Consider the following 20,785-nt stretch of genomic DNA (forward strand, 5'->3'; position numbering starts at 1 on the left):
ATAAGCGTAGACAAGCCCTCAGTCTGCAGCCCTGAATCTGCAGCCTACTCTTCGTGGCTTGGCCCTCTGGCCAGGTCACTAAGGTCCTCCCCTTCCAGGGAATTCACAGTCTTTCCAGACCTGCTGTCTAGCTGGCATCTCCAATGCCCTGGCCACTCCCCAGGGGCTGGGAAGGGAACCCAGGCCCACTCCCTACACTGAGTTCCAGTCCAGGGACCCACAGCTCAGCAGTTCTGGACTTTCCTTTCTTAGCCCTCACTCCTCGTTCCCTGTACTGCTTCCTACCATTGGTTCCCCTTCTCTCTCTGGGTCTACCAATTCCAAAACCCTCCTCCCTCTTTCCAGGGTATGACTGCATCCAATGCACTCTGCAGTCTCCAAACACTGCTCCCCCTTCGCAGGAAGAGACTTCCCTTGCCCAGCAGCAGCCTTTCCCAGCAACAGTGACCCCTATCTGCAGCCAGCTACCTAGCTTTATACAGGCCCCATCTGTTCCTGCACAGCCTGTTCCTCTAATTAGGGCTTTCTTCTTAGCCTCCAATCTACTAGGTTAATTGGCCCATCTGGCCTCCATTAACCCCTTCCACTCCTGCATGAGGTAGCCACCCCATCACACCCCACTATAGTCAAGGAAGTGCTACCATATTACACATCTTTGCAGAAAGTTAAACAGTAGTAGAGTGCTTTAGCTAACATAAGTTAAACTTAAAAGTGGACTGACTCTCTTATTTGCAAGTCTAGCCAGAAACATAGGAAACAATATCTAAAACAAACCTACTATTTGTCTGTAATGTGACTTTGATGATATATGCAGCATTACAGAATTTGTTGCCACCACTTCATAAAAGCATCTTAGCAGCCACTAACAGAAGTTATGACAGGGAAAAGAAGTGGGAACTTTAAGAGCTAAATTCAGTGGTTCTATAAGCATAAGGATTTAGATGGAAGACCAATCCTGATAAAATATCACTCCTTCTCAGTGTAAGTATTTTTTTATTTTAAGAAAGAACACAAGAGAAAAATGTTGCTTGAAAAATATAGCAATGAATACACAACTTTGTATTATATAGGGCTGTCTCAATGTAATATTAGGGATGCTCACCAAGGAGAGAGAACTAATGTAGAGCTGACCAGACTAATTTCTATATTGAGTTAAAGCACAAGACAATTATCCTAACTCACATCAGGCATCTGTATAAAGTTAGCAACAAAGGAAGTTCGGCCTGTAACCACTGGCTGAAGATCCTAGCACAGGAAAGCATTTCATCTGATCCAGATGTTTATTTTCCTCAAAATGTATACTTGTGAACATTGTTTTCTACTACTGTTTCACAAATTACTTAATGAGATAAGTCACAAATTAATGTTATTTGATGTTGCGGACTATTCGCCTACAATGATTTGTTTTCATTTCCCCCAAGGCTTGTTCCAGTTGCTGAATTAGGTGGAGCAGAGTAGCAGGGTCAGTTTGTAATATTTTGGTTGTCTGATCTCCATTTTGATCAAGGTGTAGCTTTATAGTGACAGCTGGTTTAATCTGTTGTCTCAGACTTCTGCTGGCAAGCTTTATGAAGATGTTCAAATGAGATGAAATGGGGAAGTAAGGGGGGGGAAAAGAAACAGTACGCGTTAAAACAAAGAAATATGCTAGGAACCCAAGTGTCAATTTGGAACTCAACACTTCTGCAACTTTCCCCTCATAGACTGACATATAGTTTACTCTTTCCATTTGTATCTAATTTTATCATTATTAGATGATTGCAGTTTCTAGTTTAATCAAATGTAGTTTTTTGCAATGCTGTCATTTGACAATGCTTCATTATATATTACACCAAAGACTTTATTATTTAGTCTATTTTATTGTTTTTAAAGTTATCCTTTAATTTAGTATATAAATCTGACAGAACTCCGCATTGTAACAGTGCATAAAACAATGAAATCATTTTGCAACATTAACTATATTCTTTATCTATCTTAAAGCCCACTGTCTTCCAGTGCAGACTGTAAATAAACGTCTGCAAATATTTATATAAATGCAGATACTGCAGCCTCGAGCATTTTAAGAAGACTGAATTAACCTTATTTTTTTCCCACAATAGCCTGTTCTGCCAAAATGTGCTAAAATGAAATTCAGATTATCCACTAAGACTAGAGTATGTTACCTGCACATCTAGTCTCCATTCAAGGCTGTGGTAACTGGGAAGCTTTGGTGCCAGTTCACCAAGAATGCTTCTGATCTCCTTTCTGTTGTCAAGGTAAAGCTGGAGCAATAATTTGTTCAATTCTTCTGAGAATCCCAGAACAAGTACTGAGTCTTGGAAGTCTATCTCAGAAATCTAGAAATTACCAATTTAGAATGTAGTCAGGAATTGCACAACTGTTGTTGCTATTACTATGTTTCTTGCTCCCCGGAATCTATATATCACATTTTCTAAAGTCACATTAACTAGTTACAATCCCTTTCATGCAGAAATATAAGAGAGGAGTTCCATATCTAGAATCCATCAAACCTCTCACATGTTAACTAGTGTATAAATGCTGATATGATATTGCTACTAACATACATCAACATCTATAATAATATTCAAACACAACTACTCAAATAAATTAAAAAGGGCAAAAAAAGGCTTAACATTTTGTATTTAATCATTTTGGTACACCTATTTGAAAGTAGTAGGAACCAAAATAATGTACTAATAGAAGGAGCTTATAACAATGACTTATTGGGCCTTGACAGATCCTAGTACATTTCTAGATATCAAATACAGTTATAAACTATTGTGTAGCATTATTATTAAAATTTTAAAGTACTCTGAAATTTCTAAAATGCCTATCTATGTACGTAAGCACTGGGTGCAACATCAGAGCTCACATTACATTAATCTAGAGTGGCCCTTGTACTTTGACAGTCCCAGATCAATGGTTTTCTACATGTATGTTTTATTTTATGGTCTAGTTCAGTTTCTATTATTCTGGAAGGAGTCATGTACTTAAGAGAAGAGTCTTCCTTTTGCACTGTTGCCAACAAGTAAGTATTCCATGGCAAGCTCTATCCCATCAAAATGCCAAGAGAATTTATTTCATTTTTCAGGTCACCCTACTATCCAAAGGAAGATATTTCACTCTATTCCAAGAACTGGAAGCAATACCAGAAGAATACACATGAATGAAGTTAACTCAGGACTAGTAGTCAACTGCTCCACTTATTTCATACATATGCAATATTCAAGTATCCTCTTACTTATTGAACGGTCTTCCCAATGGGAAGACAATTTATTACCCAGGTACCTTTCTTTCTTTCTTTCTTTTCTATTTGCCTGGATTCATATTACCTTTTATGGTGATTTAGTTAAAATCTCACAAACTAAGCGGCATCAGGCCAGTAGCCTGGGTAGCTCCAAGAAACAACCAATAAGAGGAGTTAATCTAGACTGTATTCAGTACAGCGTTTGAACAGTGTCAGAACTCAAAAAATAATTTCCTTTCACTTATGTTGGATAGTTTTTTTAAAGTATTATTCCTCACTTTCTGTTCTTTATTGTTGTGTATTGTTGCTATGTGCTGTTAAAAAGTTTAACTCCAGAGCCACTGAAATGCACATGCTAGGCAAAGTGAAGTGAGTCACATAGACAGTGCTTTGGGATGCTTATTATGATACTATGTAAAAATGAGGTTGCTTTTATACATACCTTTTCATTCTCCCATCATCAAGAAGTTGTCAAATTATGAAAACCTGACTTGGGTCTCTTGTCTAAGTGTTTCCAGCATTGTAGGCATATTGTGGAAGCCTTTGTTTTCCAATAAAAAACTGGAGAACTTCTCTCAAACTTTTACCCCCAGATATATACTATCACAACATTATTCCTTACCATGAGCTTGGAGCCCTCAGTGAGAAGATATGTTAATCCCTCAACTCCATGCTGAATAACGTCACTACTAACATTAAGTTTTCCTGAAAACAAAACAGATATTGAAGACAAGGTGAGATGTATCTGTCCAGGCTATAACACGCAGGTCATTTAAATAAATAAAATTTTAAAAAGCACAGTAGAACTAGTACATACATTGAGCATACATTGCATGGTAAGTCACAACAGGACCTGAAAGAACGCTTTAGAGTTTATGATATGATTTAATAAAATAATATGCTGACTTGTGTATCACTTTTTAAATCTAACCAATGGTTACCAGATTGGTACTAGTGTTGCCAACTTTCAGACTTTGCCCTTTGGAAAGGGAGGCATTGCATTAAAGGGACACAAACATATAATCACACCTAAATTATTTAAACCACAGTTACAAGTATAATTTATGATTGCTATAGATGAAAGATTTAAAAAAGAAAAGTAGTGTTTTCAGTTGTTTTTCTTTATACATTTGATAATCCTTTGGGTACAGCTAATTTCATTCCTCCACCTCCCAGCTATAATCCACTAAACAGACAATTTTACTCTGCTAGTTGGATGGGCCTTTCGCAAAGCAACAGGAGACAGAAAAATATTTTTCGAAAACCAGGAAATCATTGCTGTAAAACAACAAAAAATGGAAGAGAAATTTAGAAGCACCAGAAATTTATTTTGTTAATTGCATATTTCAAGTTGATGACATCCATTTAAGGCATCATGATGTTACATCTGTCCCAAATATATTTCTGGATTTTATATTGCTGCACAACACTGTAGTACAAGGAGGGCAAACTACGGCCTGCGGACCGGATCCAGCCCGTCAGGGCTTTCAATCCGGCCCATGGCATTGTCAGCCCCATGGCGCAGCGCGGCTAAAACAGGCTCCCTGCCTGCCCTAGCCCTGCGCCACTCCCGAAAACGGCCGGCACCACGTCCCTGCAGCCCCTGGCGGAAGTGGGGACAGATGGCTTTGTGCACTGTCCTCGCCTGCAGGCACTGCCCCCCTCCCCCTCCAGCTCCCATCGGCCGGGAATGGGAAACCGCAGCCAATGGGAGCTTCAGGGGTGGTACCCACAGGTGAGGGCAGCACACAGCAGAGCCACCTGCCCCATCCCACCCCCAGTAGCCAGTGTCGGACATGCTGTCCACTTCCGGGAACGACGCAGAGCCAGGGGAGGCAGGGAGCCTGCCTGAGCTCTGCTATGCACTGCTGCCCGGAGCTGCTCAAGGTAAGGGGCACCGGGCCAGAGCCCGCACCCCTCCTGCACCCTGCATCCCAACCCCCTGCCTTAAGCCTCCTAGCCCCCTGCCACACCCCTCCTTCACCCCAACCCCCTCCTGAGCCCCCTCCCACACTCCGCACCCCCTCCTGCATCCCAACCCCCTTCCCTGAGCCCCCTGTCCCACCCTGTACCCCAACCCCCTGTTGCACCCCACAGTCCTCCTGCACCCCAACTCCCTGCCCTGAGCCCCCTGCTGCACCCCACACCCCGTCCCACACACCCCACTGCCTCCTATACCCCAACCCCCTGCCCCAGCCCTACATTCATGGCCCCGCATACAATTTCCTCACCCAGATGTGGCCCTCGGACCAAAAAGTTTGCCCACACCTGCTGTAGTATCTAAGCATACGTTTTTGATTAATACAATCTAAAATATCTAGGTTGTTTTAATTAGTGTTTTAAAAAACTCAGTTTTAACAATTCCCCTTCAGTCCAGCAAGGTCCTAGGCAGCATTACCCTTCTGCCCCGCTTCTCTCGCTCTTACTTGCGGCTCCTTCGTAGATTTTCGGGTTGGTGCCTTTTCTTAAGAACTCCACGGCGATACGGCCAAATTCACCAACAACTGAAATGAAAGGAGATTAAACGCTCTGCAGACCTGCCTAGTGACTCCTGTGCTTGGGGTAACTCTCGGGCAGTTCCGGCCTGTTGGGAGACAGGGGGCGTTTTGCAATGCCAGGGACACATTTCACACCTCAGCCAAGCCTTTGCCAGGTCTCCCTCATGAACAGAGCTGACATGTGGCCCCTGCAGCAGGCCCTGGGCTCTTAGGGGTAGCGTGACCAGACAGCAAGTGTGAAAAATCAGGGCAGGGGGTAATAGGAACCTATATAAGAAAAAGACCCAAAATCAGGTCTGTCCCTATAAAATCGGGACGTCTGGTCACCCTACTTGGGGACCCCCTCAACCACAGCGGGCTCCAGAGCCGGGGTGATGTCAGGCGCTTTGGGAGCAGGGCAGAGGACCCTGTTTCAGTTTATCAGGGCAACAGGCCCCACTTCGCTGCCCAAGGGGGGGGGACCGCGCTGGCGGGTCTGGGGGCTCGAAGGAGCCCGGCCAGGGCGGGGCAGCAGGAGCCGGACCTGCGCTGTCCACCTGGGTCAGGAAGCCCAGGTGCTCCTTGTGCTCCTCCGACAGCACCAGCAGCATCTTCCCGGCGGCCGCTCGCCTGCTCCGCTCCTAGGCCGGGCGCCTCCCCGCGCTCAGCTGACCCGCTTCCCGTCAGGGTGGCTCAGCCGGCGCGCTCCGGCCGGCGAGCACGGCCCGGCACACGGGTTCCGGGGCTCCAGGAGCAGGGACAAGGCCGGGCGGGGGCGGGGAGACGCTCCCTGCACTAGCGGCCTCTTCTGCGGCTCCTCTGCCTGCTTGTGCCGGGGGCAGTTCAATCCCCCCCTGCTGCGGCCCAGGCGCCCCCCAGCGCGGGCGGGAAGGTCCCACGATCGCGGCCGGTGTCCAGCCCAGGGGCCCGAAGGGTCTCCAGAGCGCGAGGCCCCGAAGCGGGGTATCGGCGCCGCAGGCACAAGGCTCTGTGTTCCGCACAGCTAAGCGCCGCGTCCAGATTTCAGACCCCCCGGTAGCAGGAAGGTTTCCACACCCGAGTGTGGGTCAGAGCTAGCGCTGCATTGCGGCCCACCCAGAGCGTGGATTAACATCTCCGCAGGATTTGAGGGAAACTGTTTCAGTGCTGCTACTGATTTCTAATTTCCTTAATTCACACGTTCAGGGTTTGATCCCGCAAAGCATGAGGTTAACCGAGTCCAGACCTTTACACGTGCAAAGCGCTGTATGAGCCCTCGCTAGTGAAGAGCTAAACAATCGGTTTCAAACATTGTTTATATTTATAGGTGGTATGTAGCTGTGCTTCACCTCTAGCTTTCAATTTACTGTAAATTATTCAAAAGGGAAATGAGAGAATAAAGCAGCTAATACTTATTTGTGGGTGCTCTATGTAGGTGGGTGCACTAAGATTCCCACAGCTGGCAGATTTTATTTGGGAAGAAGTTCATTTAGAAATGGAAAAGGCCTGTGGATAGCGAGTAAAATATTTACAAATTTAGTTTAGAAGTCACCCATTCATAGATATTCCCCTCCCCCCGCAAGTTTTGACAAATCCCTAAATCCACTGTCCCCTCCAAAAAGGGCAGGAGGAAAACAATCAGCCTAATGTTCTTTATCGTTTATCTGCCTGTTCCTTTTGTCTAATTTTAAACTATTGGAAATATTAATAAACAGAAAGTAATATTCTAAATGAAAATGTTTCCAACTGGTCTGAGAGACTGCCTGGGATGAGTAGGAGAGGTTTTGGTTTTTGTTTAAAGATACCACTCATCTACTACAGGGGTCGGAACTGTAAACATTCCTATAATAGTTTGTGTGGATATCTAAAAATAATTATATAAGCAAAATAGATCAGATTTTGATTTTACTAATGTGCTACAATGACACTATGCATCGTTGTGGCTTTTTGTTTATTGATGTCATTGTACCGTAATTCCTATAAAGTGCAGTCTAGTGTAATATGACCACAGTGAGACCAATTCTTTCATGTCACAAAAACAATGAGGAGTCCAGTGGCACCTTAAAGACTAACAGATTTATTTGGGCATAAGCTTTCGTGGGTAAAAAACCCGTTTCTTCAGATGCATAGAAGAAGTGGGTTTTTTACCCACAAAAGCTTATGCTCAAATAAATCTGTTAGTCTTTAAGTTGCCACCGGACTCCTCGTTGTTTTTGTGGATCCAGACTAACACGGCTACCCTCTGATACTTGGTTTCATGCCACAGTGGACAAACTGCCACAGATTTAAATGGGAGGAGGAGGAGGAGGAGCAGATCCTAGATTCGTAGTTAAAAGATAGTCACCAATTGGTTTTAAGTACAAGTATGGTATATAAATGTGCAGCATTGAAAATAAAGATACTATATGCTAATTAATACCTGTGAAAAGAAGATATATAAGAAAAATGGAAATACATTGTAATCATTTTTATTTTTACAATTCTGTAGAAAATCTTATTTTTTGTGTGTGATTCATGTTGACATTGGTTGAGAAGAATACTGAGAAGTCAAAATCACAGGCAATATACAGTGCAATCAGTTGCTAAACCAACAAATATATTCCAGTTGTTAATTTAATAGCTCACCTGTCCATCTTTTCTCTCATAGGAGTGAGAGGAGCAGAGGAGAAATACACAGGAAGAGACACATACACATTGTTACTCCTGCTTCTCACAGAACCGCTGAAGATACTATCTCAGGGCATGTCTACACTGCTCTGCAGTTTGGACTACGAGACTGTGAACAGCAGTGCGTACCGAAGTCCTGTGCTGTAACTCTCCTGTGCAGATGCTGTGGGAACAAGGTTCCCAGTTCTCATTACCATAGTCCTATTTGAAGAGGACTATATTAATGTAAATGAGAAATCTTTTGGCTTGTGCCTGCAGCATCCACACGGGGGAGTTATAGCACAGCACTTTGGTGTGCACTGTTCTTTACACCCCCATAGACTGAGGCAGACCAGGCAGTGGAGGCATGCCCTCAGACACGATTTTATCATTTTATATTTCAGGAAAGAATTTCAATCTGAAAGTGCTACCTGTATATCAGGGACATTTTGAGAGATGGAAATGATTTATTAGGCAATCTAGTCCATATGCCTGCCAATGCAGGAGATTTCATTTTATGAAATGGCAGGATTTTAAATGTGTGACCCCTTTTTCTTTGTGTATTTTACAGTACTTCTATTTCAGTTCATGTGACAGAGTATGTAATAGAATATTTCACACTAACTGGGGTCCCTGTTCTTCTCCCATTTAAGTCAATGGTAAAACTATGATTTCTGTGCAAGACAAGTCAGGCTCTGTACACCAAAATGCTTTGCAGAGATAAGTAATATAGTCTCAGTTAGAGCCTGATCATGTTAACTCTTACTCATTCAAATAAGTCTTACTCATTGTAACATTAGCTGATCAAGTCAATGGATAGTCACCCCGTCATGTGACAAGGGTGTTAACTTTTTTTAACCCTTTCCCATATCAAATGACTGGGGTCAGACAATAAAAGCCAGTCTCTTAGGCCAGGTCTACACTCAAATGTGAAGTCAATCCACCTAAATCACTCAGGGAAATGAAAAATCCATACTCCTGAGTGATGTAGTTAAGCCCCACTGTAGATAGCTCTAGGTTTGACCTAGGCTATGTCTACACTACCACCGTAAGTCAACCTACACTACGCAACTCCAGCTACGTGAATAACATAGCTGGAGTCAACGTACCTTAGGTCGAATTAACGCGGGGGGTCAACACCGCGGGGGGTCAACGGGAGAAACTTTCCCGTCGGCCCACCTTACTCTTCTCATCGGGTAGAGCACAGGGGTCAACTGGAGAGCGATCCCTGTCAATTTGGTGGGTCTTCACTAGACCCCTTAAATTGACCGCCGGTGGATCAATCTCAGAGTGTGGATCCTGGCTGTGTGTCGATGTAGCCCTAGTTATCGGCTCTTGGGGAGGTGGATTAACGACGCCAATGAGAGAATCCTTCCCATCATTGTAATGAATTTCAGCACTAAAGCACTGCAGCTGTGCTGCTTAGCATTTCAAGCGTAGACAAGGCCTTGCAAACACTCCTGGTCACACATTTACTGCACACAGGACTAGTCCCTTGAGTTCAATGGGACTGCACAAGTAAGGATTACTCATATAAGTAAGGTTTGGCAGAATGAGGACCCTAAATAAATATCTCAATGGAAGAGAGAAAGAAAGTATGCAAGAGAGAAAAGATAGATTTGCAGAGGAGACTTAAAAAAGGACAGAGATTCAATGAGGTAGAGAGACACAGGGCAGGCTCTTCTGGATAGCAGGAGCTGCAGAAAAGGTTTTAATCAAAGTCATTTTGAAACTGTTTTAGAGATAGGAGTGGAAGGTCTTTAAACTCCTAGGGAGTGCTGGAGGATGAAGTCTGCAAGCATGACTAGAAGTTCAATGGGAGATTCTCACAGGCTTTGCTTAGCACATTAAAGCTTAGTCCTAGGTGATCTAATTTTTCTCTCACAGTGGTGCTATACAATGCTGAAAACCTTTGGTTCACACTAATCTAATGAGTCATTCTTTTTCCCTTACACGTTGCATTCAGTTTTTCAGAATTATTTTTGTCACATGATTTAATCTTTATTCTCTTTAGCGCTAAAGAGATCAAACATCTGAAACAGATGAAGCCCAGAGCATCCACTAATGATTTATACATTATCTTCATGTAATGTATTAATTGTTATTAATATACCTTCATTGACCATATCTGTGTACTATGTCATTGAATTTAGGATGCTTGTCAAATAGGACGTTGATAATGTTAGAGCATTCAAACATAGGCTCTCTCCCCAAACTACAGATTCCTGGAAACATTCAATATGAAATCAGGCCTTTATCAGTATACAGGTTTGCAGACACTCTTCTTAGCTAGGGTTCTTGCAATTCCCAGTTGTTGAAGCCATGGTTTCTCTTTAAATGCACTGCAAGACAAGTGACAGGACAAATTAACTGTTTATATATATATACTGGATCATAAGCTGATTAGTTTATAAACCGACCCCTCAAGATGGATAAGTAAAAATGGAAATTTTTTATAACCCATTCATAAGCCAACCCTATAATTCAGGGGTCAGCAAACTTTGGCTCCCGGGCCATGAGGATAAGCCGCTGGGGGGGCCAAGATGGTTTATTTACCTCGAGTGTCCGTAGGCACAGAGGTAAACCTAAGTAAACAATGTGTCCCGGCACACCAGCTGCTTACCCTGATGGGCCGGGACAGCAACTGGTGGGGAAATTTTGGGGGGGAGAAGCTGGGAGTCAGGTGAGTAACCCCTGTGACCACCCCCCACATGACCCCACCCCTAGCCCAGGACCCCCACACTGTCCCCATCCCATCCCTTCCCACCTTATCTGGGGAGGGCCAGGGGAGAATGTCTCTGGCCTGGCTGGAGCTGCTTGGGCAGGCTGGGCAGCGCTGCTGCAGCATGTTCCAGCGGGCTGGGCCGGGCGGTGCAGCCACAGCCTGCTCTGGGGGGCGGAGGCGAGCGGCACGGCTGCAGCCTGCCAGCCATAGGCATGTGCACAGGGTGTGCCAGGTTTGCCCAGGGAACAGGGAACTGCGGCCAATGGGAGCTTCGGGGGAGGTACCCGGAAGCGTGGCAAGGGCAGCGTGTGGAGCCCTGTGCCCCCTCCTCGGGGTCGTGCAGGGATGTGGTGAGCGGCGTGGCATGGGGCCAGGGCAGGCAGGTAGGCAGCGTGCCGCTGCAGGTAAGTGGTGCCAGGCCGGAGCCCGAACCCCTCCTGCACCCTGCCCCCCAACTCCCTGCCCTGAGCCCCCTGCCTGCACCTCGAACCCCTCCTTTGCCCCAATCCCTTGCCCTGAGTCCCTTCCTGCACCCCGCACTCCCTCCCGCACCCCGCACTCCCTCCCGCACCACAGCCTTTATGATGTTTGCCTTTAAAAAAATTAAATAAAATTCCCTGGGTGCACACCCTAATGAAATGTGCTCCGTACGCCTATGCTGCCAGCCCTGGAGCTGCAGCTGCTTCGGAGGCTGTGGGGAGAGCAGCGTGGCCAGAAGTGGAGAGACTCTGGCCCCACCTCTTCCCTTCTGTCTCTGCTGGCTGTGCTGCCTCTCCTTGCTCCCTCTGTTGGGCAGAGGGGCTGTGTCCCATCTCTCCCTCTCCTTTCCTATTCATAAGCCGACCCCCTTCTCTGGTGCTTTCCTTTTTTTACTAAAAAAATTCGGCTTATGAATGAGTATATACAGTATATCTTGCATCTTTTGCACAGGCAAAACTTCCGTTGACTTGACTGGGTATTTTTCCCAAGTAAGCAAGATCAAGTTCATAATATACAATTCTTCTCACTAATGGCCTGATTATCAGTCTGACTATGCACAATTAGTTGTCTAATTTGTGTGTACAATTCCATGATTGAAAGTAATTGAATGTGCATATTATATAGTTAGATACAAATAGGCCATGAGCAGCAACCTGAGATGAGTGCACACTGGAACTGCTGTAGTAGTTGCACAAATTAGACACACAATTGCTCACAGGAAATTTAGAAAATCAGTTAAATGTATGGGAAATAACAGTAAAGAAGAAATATGATAGATTTTATCCAGTGATAAATTAAAACCATTTTTCACGCATCTTTTATCTACAGTGTCCGTCCATCTAGTATTATTTTTATAACCCCAAAAAACGCATTCACAACGTATATTTTAAAGCATTTTTATCGTATTACCACATTACTTTGTCAAGCTAGATATATTGCTAGTACTAATATTAATATATTTTATTCTGAAATCCTCAAGGATTGTTTAATATTATTGCCTAAAAAGAAGCAGTTTTGATAGCGCATAAGCCCAAAGTCTGAATCAGCAGATTCATTTACACAACGCGTACACTACTGTTTTGATAATAGAATGTGTCTGTCTGTGGCCCGGATCATGGCCTTCAGATTCATGCATCTGTCTCCCCTGCTAGAGCAGGGATCTGTGGCACCTACAGCTATATTCACGTTACGCACGGTGCGTACTGCTGGGCAGCAGTGAGGGGGAACAGCATTGGCCATCCCACTGCCCATTCAGATTTGGTCATAACAGCAGAGGGGGGAGTGCTACAGGGATTACATTGAGTGAGTGGTGTTGTGACCAGGTGCATGGGCATTGCAGCACTATTGAAGTTTAGCCTCGTGTCATGACGGAAGAGACACGGTGCCAAACCTGAGTGGCACTGCGACTCCCCTGCACCAGATTGCAATACCATTTATCCCCCTCCCTATCCTGACAGAGGGCTGGTGGTGGGGCCAAACCTGAGTGGTCAATGAGGTGGCCAGTTCTGCACCTCTTTGCTGCTGCTGTGGGACTGGCTCCTGCACATGAGTTCCTCCTGGGGATCTGCCTGGCTATGCCCCACTTCACTTCAGCACCCTGTGTCCCATCTCAGAGTTTGGGACTTACATGGCACTTGGGCAGGCCGGTCTGGAAGGCAGGGGTGCAGCGTGGTGCTAGGGACAGCAGCTGCAGCAAGGATGGCTTTACAGCAGTGGTGGTGCATGCAGCCCATCAGGGTAATTTGATTACAGATTGTGAGACATTTTGCTGACATTGATCGTCCGCAGGCACGGCTCCCCACAGCTCCCAGTGGCCACAGTTTGCTGTTCCCAGCCAATGGGGGTTGCTTGGGGGCAGCCTTGGCCAGAAAAAGTCTTGTTTGTGCATCTCCACTGAAGCGAGAGGAAGGTGCAGGGCTTCTGTACAGGGATATGGAGGTGGAACAGCCAGTCATTCCAAAGACAAGGCAACCCTCCCTCTTCCAACAATTAATAGAGAACTCTGAAGAAATTCACGTGGGGTGTTCCTCCTCCATACTCCTACCATTGGTTTTACTACATAAGGACAGCCATACTGGGTCAGACCAATGGTCCAACTAGCCCAGTATCCTGTCTTCTGACAGTGGCTGGTGTCAGATGCTTCAGAGGGAGTGAACAGAACAGAGCAATTTACTGAGTTCCAGTACCAGGTTCTAGCAGTCAGAGGTTTAGGAACACCTGGACATGGGGAAGGAGGTTGATCTGACAATAAAGTGACACATTACTACTTAAGAATGGCAATTAGAATCAGAAAACCATAGAAATGTAGGGGGACTGGAAGGGACCTCAATAGGTCATCTAGTCCAGTTCCCTGCACTGAGGCAGGACTAAGTATTAACTAGATCACCCCAACAGGTGTTTGTATAACCTGTTCTTAAAAACTTCCAATGACAGATTCCACAACCCCTCCTCAAGCCATTTATTCTAGTGCTTAACTACCTTTACAGTTAGAAAGATTTTCCTGATGTCTAATCTAAATCTCCTTTGCTGCAATTTAAGCCTATTGCTTCTTGTCCTGTCCTCAATGGTTAAGGAGAACAATTTATCACTCTACTCTAACGACCTTTTACATACTTGAAGACTTACCATGTCCCTCCTCAGTCATCTCTTCTTCAGACTAAACAAACATTTTTTTTCAATTTTTCCTCATAGGTCATATTTTCTACACTTTTAATTATGTTTGTTGCTTCTCTTTGGACTTTCTCCAATTTGTCCACATCTTTCCCAATCTGTGGTGCCCAGAACTTGACCCAATACTCCAGTAGAGGTCTTATCAGTGCTGAGTAGAGTGGAAGAATTACTTCTCATGTCTTGCTTACAACACTCCTGGTAATACATGCCAGAATGATGTTCGCTTTTTCTGCAACACTATTACATTGTTAACTCATATTTAGTTTGTGATCCACCGTAACCCCCATATCCTTTTCTGCAGTACTCCTTCCTAGGCAGTCATTTCCCATTTTCTATTTGTACAATTGATTACTTCCTAACTGGAGTACTTTGCATTTGTCCTTATTGAATTCCATCCTATTTACTTCAGACCATTGTTCCACTTCTGAAATCTACTCCTGTCCTCCAAATAGCTTGTAATCCCTCTCAGCTTGGTATCATCCATAAAATTTATAAGTATACTCTCTATACCATTATCCAAATCATTTGAACAGAAGTGGACCCAGAACTGATCCCTGTGGGACCCCAATTGATACGCTCTTCCAGCTTGATTGTGAATCACTGATAACTACTCTCTGAGTATGGTTTTCCAGCCAGTTGTGCATCCGCCTTATAATAGGCTAATCTAGGCTATATTTCTCTAGTTTGTTTCTGAGGTCATGTAAACCAATATCAAAAGCCTTACTAAAGTTAACATATATCACCATCTTCTGCTTTCTCCCTATCCACAAGGCTTATTATCCTCTCAAAGAAGGATATTAGGTTGGTTTGACATTATTTGTTCTTGACAAATCCATGTTGACTCTTACCTTATTCAAATTGATTGTTTGAATTCAGGTACTGAAGTTAAGCTGACAGGTCTATAATTCCCTGGGCTGTCCTTATTCCCATTTTTATAGATAGGTACTATCTATCTGACCACCCTTTCAACATGCAAAAATGGGACGCATGCAGGAGCCCTGCCCCTCGGCTCCTCCACTTCCCCCTGAGGCTCTGGCCAGGCCAGAAGCCAAAGCTGGGCAGTGGTAAGAGCCGCCTAGGGAGCCTGGACTGCAGTGGGGAGCAGGTCTGCCCAGAGGATTCGGGGGCCTGGGGCAAAGCAATTTCGGGGGCCCCTTCCATAAAAAAAAGTTGCAATACTATAGAATACTATATTCTTGTAGGGGCCCTTGCAGGGCCCGGGGCAAATTGCTCCACTTGCCCCCCCCCGGCGGCCTTGGTGGGCAGCACTGGACCCTCCACCTGCCCTGGGTGGGAGGCCAGGGTGCCCAAGAGGAGTCCCTGGCCTGTGTCCCTGCCCCCGGGGCATGCCACTCAGGGCAGGTGAATCATCCAGGGCTCCACACAGCATTTTGGGCTCCCTGGGTGGCTCTCATTACTGCCTGGCTCCAGCTTCTGGCCTGGCCAGGGGCAGGGCATTGGGGGGGGGAAGAGGAGGAGCAGGGGACAGGGCCTCATGGCCTGTGGGTGGGCTAAGGCCCACCTCGTCCACCCCACCAAGAAAAGGCTGGCATCACCCCTGAGCCTCGGGCAGGCGCAGAGGGGCGCTGCAGGAAATTTGGGACAAATGCTGACCCGGACTTGAAATGTACATTTTGGGACAGTCCTGACCAATTAGGGACAGGTGGGTCACCCTACCTCTGCACAGTGTGACCTCGCATGTGCCATAAGTATGAGGTCACACTGTGCGGCGGACACCATTTTGTAAAGCAAAATGGCATCCTCCAGGCGGTATAACCTCATGTGTATGGGGCATGCAAGTTCACGCTGTGCAGAGAATGCCATTTTGCTCTCCAAAATGGAGTCCTCAATGCTGTCTGGGGTCTCAGGAGGAAATAGTTAATTAAAACGGGGTCATGCCAGCAAAGAGTTTGGGAACCTCTGAGTTATCGCTTAGTGGAAGTAGACTCAAGCTTGGAACAGGCTCACTTCACACTTTTCAATGTTTCCATTTGCACCTTGGAATCATACATTTCTCTTCTCCCTGTCTTTCAGCCATAAAAAAAAATCTGACAGATTCTTCCTGCCACCTATTACTAACAGCAATTCAAAATCATCTGTTTTTCTTGACATTTTTCTGCCCTTTAACAGTGTCACAGCGACTTTCTTCCCCTGAGGGCAAAGGAGTCCACCCTCCTCCCAACAGTTTGATTTTTAAAATGAAAGGAGACAATAACAATGTGCCAGATCCTGAGCTCCTCACTCAACATTTACTGAGACAAATTCCCACTGACTGAATAAACACTAACACCCTAATTCATCAAGACACTTAAGTCCATGAGGAGTGCCTTTGAAGCCAATGGTGCTTAAAATTAGGCATGTACTTAATTCCCTTATATCGGTCCAAATTCTGATGTCTTCACTTAGTTGCAGATTCAACAAGGTAATTATTTTTCCTTTAAAAAGTGTCTTATTAACTTCTTCTGCATAATTTGCATAACCCCCCTCTTATTGTGCATGTTTAATATTCCTGGGAATGTGTAGTACTTCCTCACTCATAATTTACTGTGTTATCTAGTCAGGCGTGAAAGTAAAATGGAGCTCTTACCGGTATGGGACCTCTCTGGCACACCTGGAAGGGGCGGGGCCTCAGGCAGAAGGGGCGGGGCTGGGGTCAGCATCCCTCAGCCAGTCCATCTGCACTCCAGCAGCAATTTAAAGGGCCAAGGGCTCTAGCCAGCAGTGGCAGCGGAGGCTGGAGCCCCAGGCCCTTTTAAATCACAGCCCCAGGGAAGCGACCTCTTTTGCCCTGCCCCACTGGCTGCCGCTTTTGCGCCCCCCATCGGCAGCCTTGCCGGGTCGTCGCTGCCCCTTTTGCGCCCCTCCCCATTGACGGCCCTGCTGGTAGGGACCCGGCAGGGCCACCGACGGGGGGTGCAAAAGGGGCAGCAACGTTAAAGTACTGCAATGGCAGCGCTTTAAGCAGAGTCCTTAAATCCCTGCTGTGGCAGCGCTTTAAAGTCAGCGGTACAGGCCGGTACTGGTGGCTACTTTTTACTGGTACACTGAACCGGCCCATACTGCCTTACTTTCACCCCTGTACCTAGTTCTTCTGTGTGTTTGTTGTTTAAGAATTTTTTCAGCCTTCTCTGAATCTTACTACTTATATTTCTAGACTGAAGGGCATTGGCTAAGTGCAAGGATTCTGGTCACAAAGTTGTTCTTCCATCAACAATTATTCTCAGTACGAGGCCTCAATTGTAACTGATATGTATGCTAATAACTGCTACCAGTAGGTGGCAGTAATCCCTCAAACATATCCTACAAAAATTTCCTGCAAATATCTATCCGTAATGTTGTTGTAGCCAGCCGTGTGGGTGCTAGGGTATAAGAGAGACAAGGTGAGTGAAGACCTTTATACACCTCAGATTCATTAATTACAGTAAAGGAAGAAAAAATTTTCTGGAGGGAAAATGATTGTTCTTTTATTGGACCAACTTCTGGTGATGAGAGAGACAAGCTTTCAAGCTACACAGCCTTCCTCAGGTCAGGGAAAGGTATTCAGAGTGTCACAGCTAAATACAAAGGTCAAACAGATAGTTTAGCGTAAGTTGTTAGCACATATTCTAAGGGACCATTTACCTTAGTACCTTTCCCAGACTTAAGGAAGAGTTCTGTGTAGCTCGAAAGCTTCTCTCTCACTACCAGATGTTTGGTCCAATAAAAGGTAATACCTCATCCACCTTGTCTCTGCAAATATTGGCTATCTGTAACTTCCAAGAAAGTGCCAATTATAATTCACCAGTCCATGATTAAAAACCCTTAGTGACCAGTTGTAACGTCACACAAACGAAATACAGCTTTAAAAAACCTGATAGTTTTTGGATCAGCTTCTACGTATTTTGGTTCCTTTTCTCATGCCTTTTAATAACGAGGACAAAACAGAACTGTAAATCAAATCATATTATTATACTTAGAAAATACAGTTACTTACCTGTTGTAACAGTTGTTCTTTGAGATGTGGCTGCAGATATGTATTCCACAACCCACCCCTGGTGCCAGATCTGGCAATGCTCTTGCACATGAGCCTCCCCCAGACACCTCAGACAGCTGGAGTCTGGGTCGCTCACTGGCATAGGCTTGCCACAGGAGGCACAGGGTTTGAAGTCTGGAGACTGGGGCATGGCCCTCTACGCAACTGTGGGGTCTAACTATATATACACACTAAAGTTGTATATACATATATACACTAAAGGTAACTAAACTTGTGAAGAAAGAAGGGAATAACAAAGCCACTAGATGAAAGCCTTGCCAAGGCAAGAGGAGTTGTTCCAGCGACCATCTTGGGTGGTAAGAAGGAACTGAGAGGGTGCAGTCTATCTGGGTCCCTTATACCAGTGCACGAGCGCATAGCATCAGAGGGCGCTAAAGCTGTTCCAATCGATACCACTGAAGGAAAAATCTCCAATGACTGTGCCTGGGGTGCACCCACACGTAATGTGGAATGGACATGAGCAAACACTGGGAGAAGAAAATATAAGCACCTGGGAGGGACATAAATAAAGAAGGAAAACAAAAGAGAATACCATACCTGGCAATAGCTAAGCAGTAGATTGCATTATCTCTTGGAGTTCTTCCACTGTGTTCTGAGAAACACTCAGAGGAGGAATTTAAGAGCGATTTAGCATTAGGTGTTGAATAGTAGAAAGGAGGGCGGGAATTTCTGAGGCTAGAAATAGGGGGCAAAGGAACTTTAGCTAAACACATGTTTTGGTCCATACTTTCATCTTTTCTAGGCTGAGCAGCCTTCTTTCTAATATTCTTCTTTTGGTGAAGTCTGTGTATGTTAGGGAGCTTATTTGCATCTTCCAACGGAGGTAATTTGAGCTTTATTACTTTTTGCTCCCCCTTTGTAACTGTCAAGGGACATGACTCTTTCCCATGTGGAGTTTGATCAATTAGGTTTGGTAACTTATAGTCCATATTGCCTGCTGCCTTGATCCTGGCTTTGGAGGTCATTTTTGGCTTTGTGAAGCCATCCACGATAACAGTGTCCCCCACGCGTGTTCTGAAGACTGCAGCCTGGTTAAGCCATTTCGTGGTAAGGATGTGACTCTGACCCCTAAGCAGCCACTGCTTTAATTTAATGAAAATCTTCATGGGAAGTGAAAAATTAGGATAAGAAACCACTGACCACATTTTGGTAACTAAATATAGCACACAATCCTTATGTTTGTGTTTGATGCATATGTTCAGAGGAATTTGCCCTGCTGGATTTTGGCACTCTAAGCACAACACACTATAATTAACAAAGGCCTTCAGTATAATTAGTTGGCCTGCTTCTGCAGCTGCATGAACTGGACATTTAGTTACATCTGGATGATGTGTTTCCTGACACCATTCTCGATAGGGATGAACACCCACTGCCGCATTGGGTCTCACTCCTTGTTTCAGGATCCATGCTGCGAGCTCAAGGTGCCCAAAAAATGCTGCCATGTAAAGAGCCACTCTCTTCTGATATCTGAAAAAAAAAATGCAAAAAAAATAAATTAACAGAAGAAACTAAAGAAATCCAACATAACATTAGCATTAGAAAAATACTACCTTTCAAAATTATGTATATTTCTTTGCAGAATGACAGCACAAAAATATTCAGCCAAACATATGCCAAGATATGTCTGTAAGCCTCATAATTTTGTGCTCTAATGGGTTGATTAGATAGTATGGTCCCCATATGAATAAGTAATTTGTACCTTTGTTAAAAGGGCTTAGTCACTGTTGATCATATTTGTTATCCACAAATGAAAACAGAGGCATACGCTGATTTTACAGTCTGTGGAGAGAAGATTTTAAGATGACCCACTAGAGGTATCATGGGTGAAGAGGAGTTTCATAAAGTGGAACAGGATTTACAGTTTACACGGAGTAAGGCGTTTCACATCCACATGACATTAAAAAATGTGAGATGAGTACACAAGATCTTTAAAGACCAGTGTAAAAAGAGTGCAAGTATTTCAGAGACAAATAGTTGGACATTTTAAAAGTGGGGGAGGAGATTAAATGATACAGGTACAAAATAGGGGACGAGGGTTAAAATACATGTGAAGAGGATAGGCTTGTCCGGCTAATTCTTATCTAACAATTCCTTATGTTGTGTGTGTCCTTGTTCTTGGTAAAGACAGTAGAAACCACTTGCTATGCAAAGCCACTGCCACTAAATAGAAAAATAAACCTTCTTAGACTATCACCACAATCTAGGTATGGAGTAATATTGACACTGAGCTACTCTCTCATATACTGTAATCCATATGACAATTATTTTCATTATATTGCATCTTTCATTAGATTTCCACTGATCGAGAGCTACTCTATTCTAGCTTAATTCTCCGTTCAAGTATGTTATTCATACGTTGCCCTTTTATATCCTACAGTGCATTAATAATTAGATATCACAAAGGGTCACTGTGTTTATAATGCCCAGATTGAAAGGAAACAGATTAAATTCAGATGAGATATTGCCATCTTCTGGAAAGTAGTATGACTTGTAAAAAATTGATGGGGTGATTTACTATTCCTGACAGC

The 20,785-nt window shown here is 44.6% G+C and overlaps 2 protein-coding genes across 8 annotated transcripts in view; both read right to left on the bottom strand.

Annotated features, from left to right (window-relative positions):
- Positions 1 to 953: 953 nt before the first annotated feature.
- COMMD2 (COMM domain containing 2) lies at positions 954 to 6,770 on the bottom strand. Its single transcript, XM_045029054.1, has 5 exons — positions 6,269 to 6,770; positions 5,674 to 5,751; positions 3,870 to 3,952; positions 2,163 to 2,336; positions 954 to 1,564 (listed from the first exon to the last, which is right to left on the bottom strand). Exons 1-5 carry the CDS (start codon positions 6,333 to 6,335, stop codon positions 1,367 to 1,369), a joined length of 600 nt encoding a protein of 199 aa, XP_044884989.1. The 5' UTR covers positions 6,336 to 6,770; the 3' UTR covers positions 954 to 1,366.
- Positions 6,771 to 8,664: 1,894 nt separating this feature from the next.
- The window catches only part of ANKUB1 (ankyrin repeat and ubiquitin domain containing 1), a 50,260-nt gene continuing 38,139 nt past the window's right edge, over positions 8,665 to 20,785 (bottom strand). For 4 of the 7 annotated variants that reach the window (XM_045029904.1, XM_045029901.1, XM_045029902.1 and 1 more), the window contains 2 exons: positions 18,795 to 19,724; positions 8,666 to 10,691 (listed from right to left, as the gene is read on the bottom strand). In XM_045029904.1, the coding sequence (XP_044885839.1) occupies positions 10,607 to 10,691; positions 18,795 to 19,724 (1,015 nt within the window). In that variant the 3' untranslated portion in view covers positions 8,666 to 10,606. Of the gene's footprint in view, positions 10,692 to 18,794; positions 19,725 to 20,785 lie in introns of all 7 variants that reach the window. The other 3 variants (XM_045029907.1, XM_045029905.1, XM_045029908.1) reach the window with 1 other exon arrangement.

This window comes from Mauremys mutica, chromosome 9, assembly GCF_020497125.1.
Source record: "Mauremys mutica isolate MM-2020 ecotype Southern chromosome 9, ASM2049712v1, whole genome shotgun sequence".
Taxonomy (NCBI): domain Eukaryota; kingdom Metazoa; phylum Chordata; order Testudines; family Geoemydidae; genus Mauremys; species Mauremys mutica.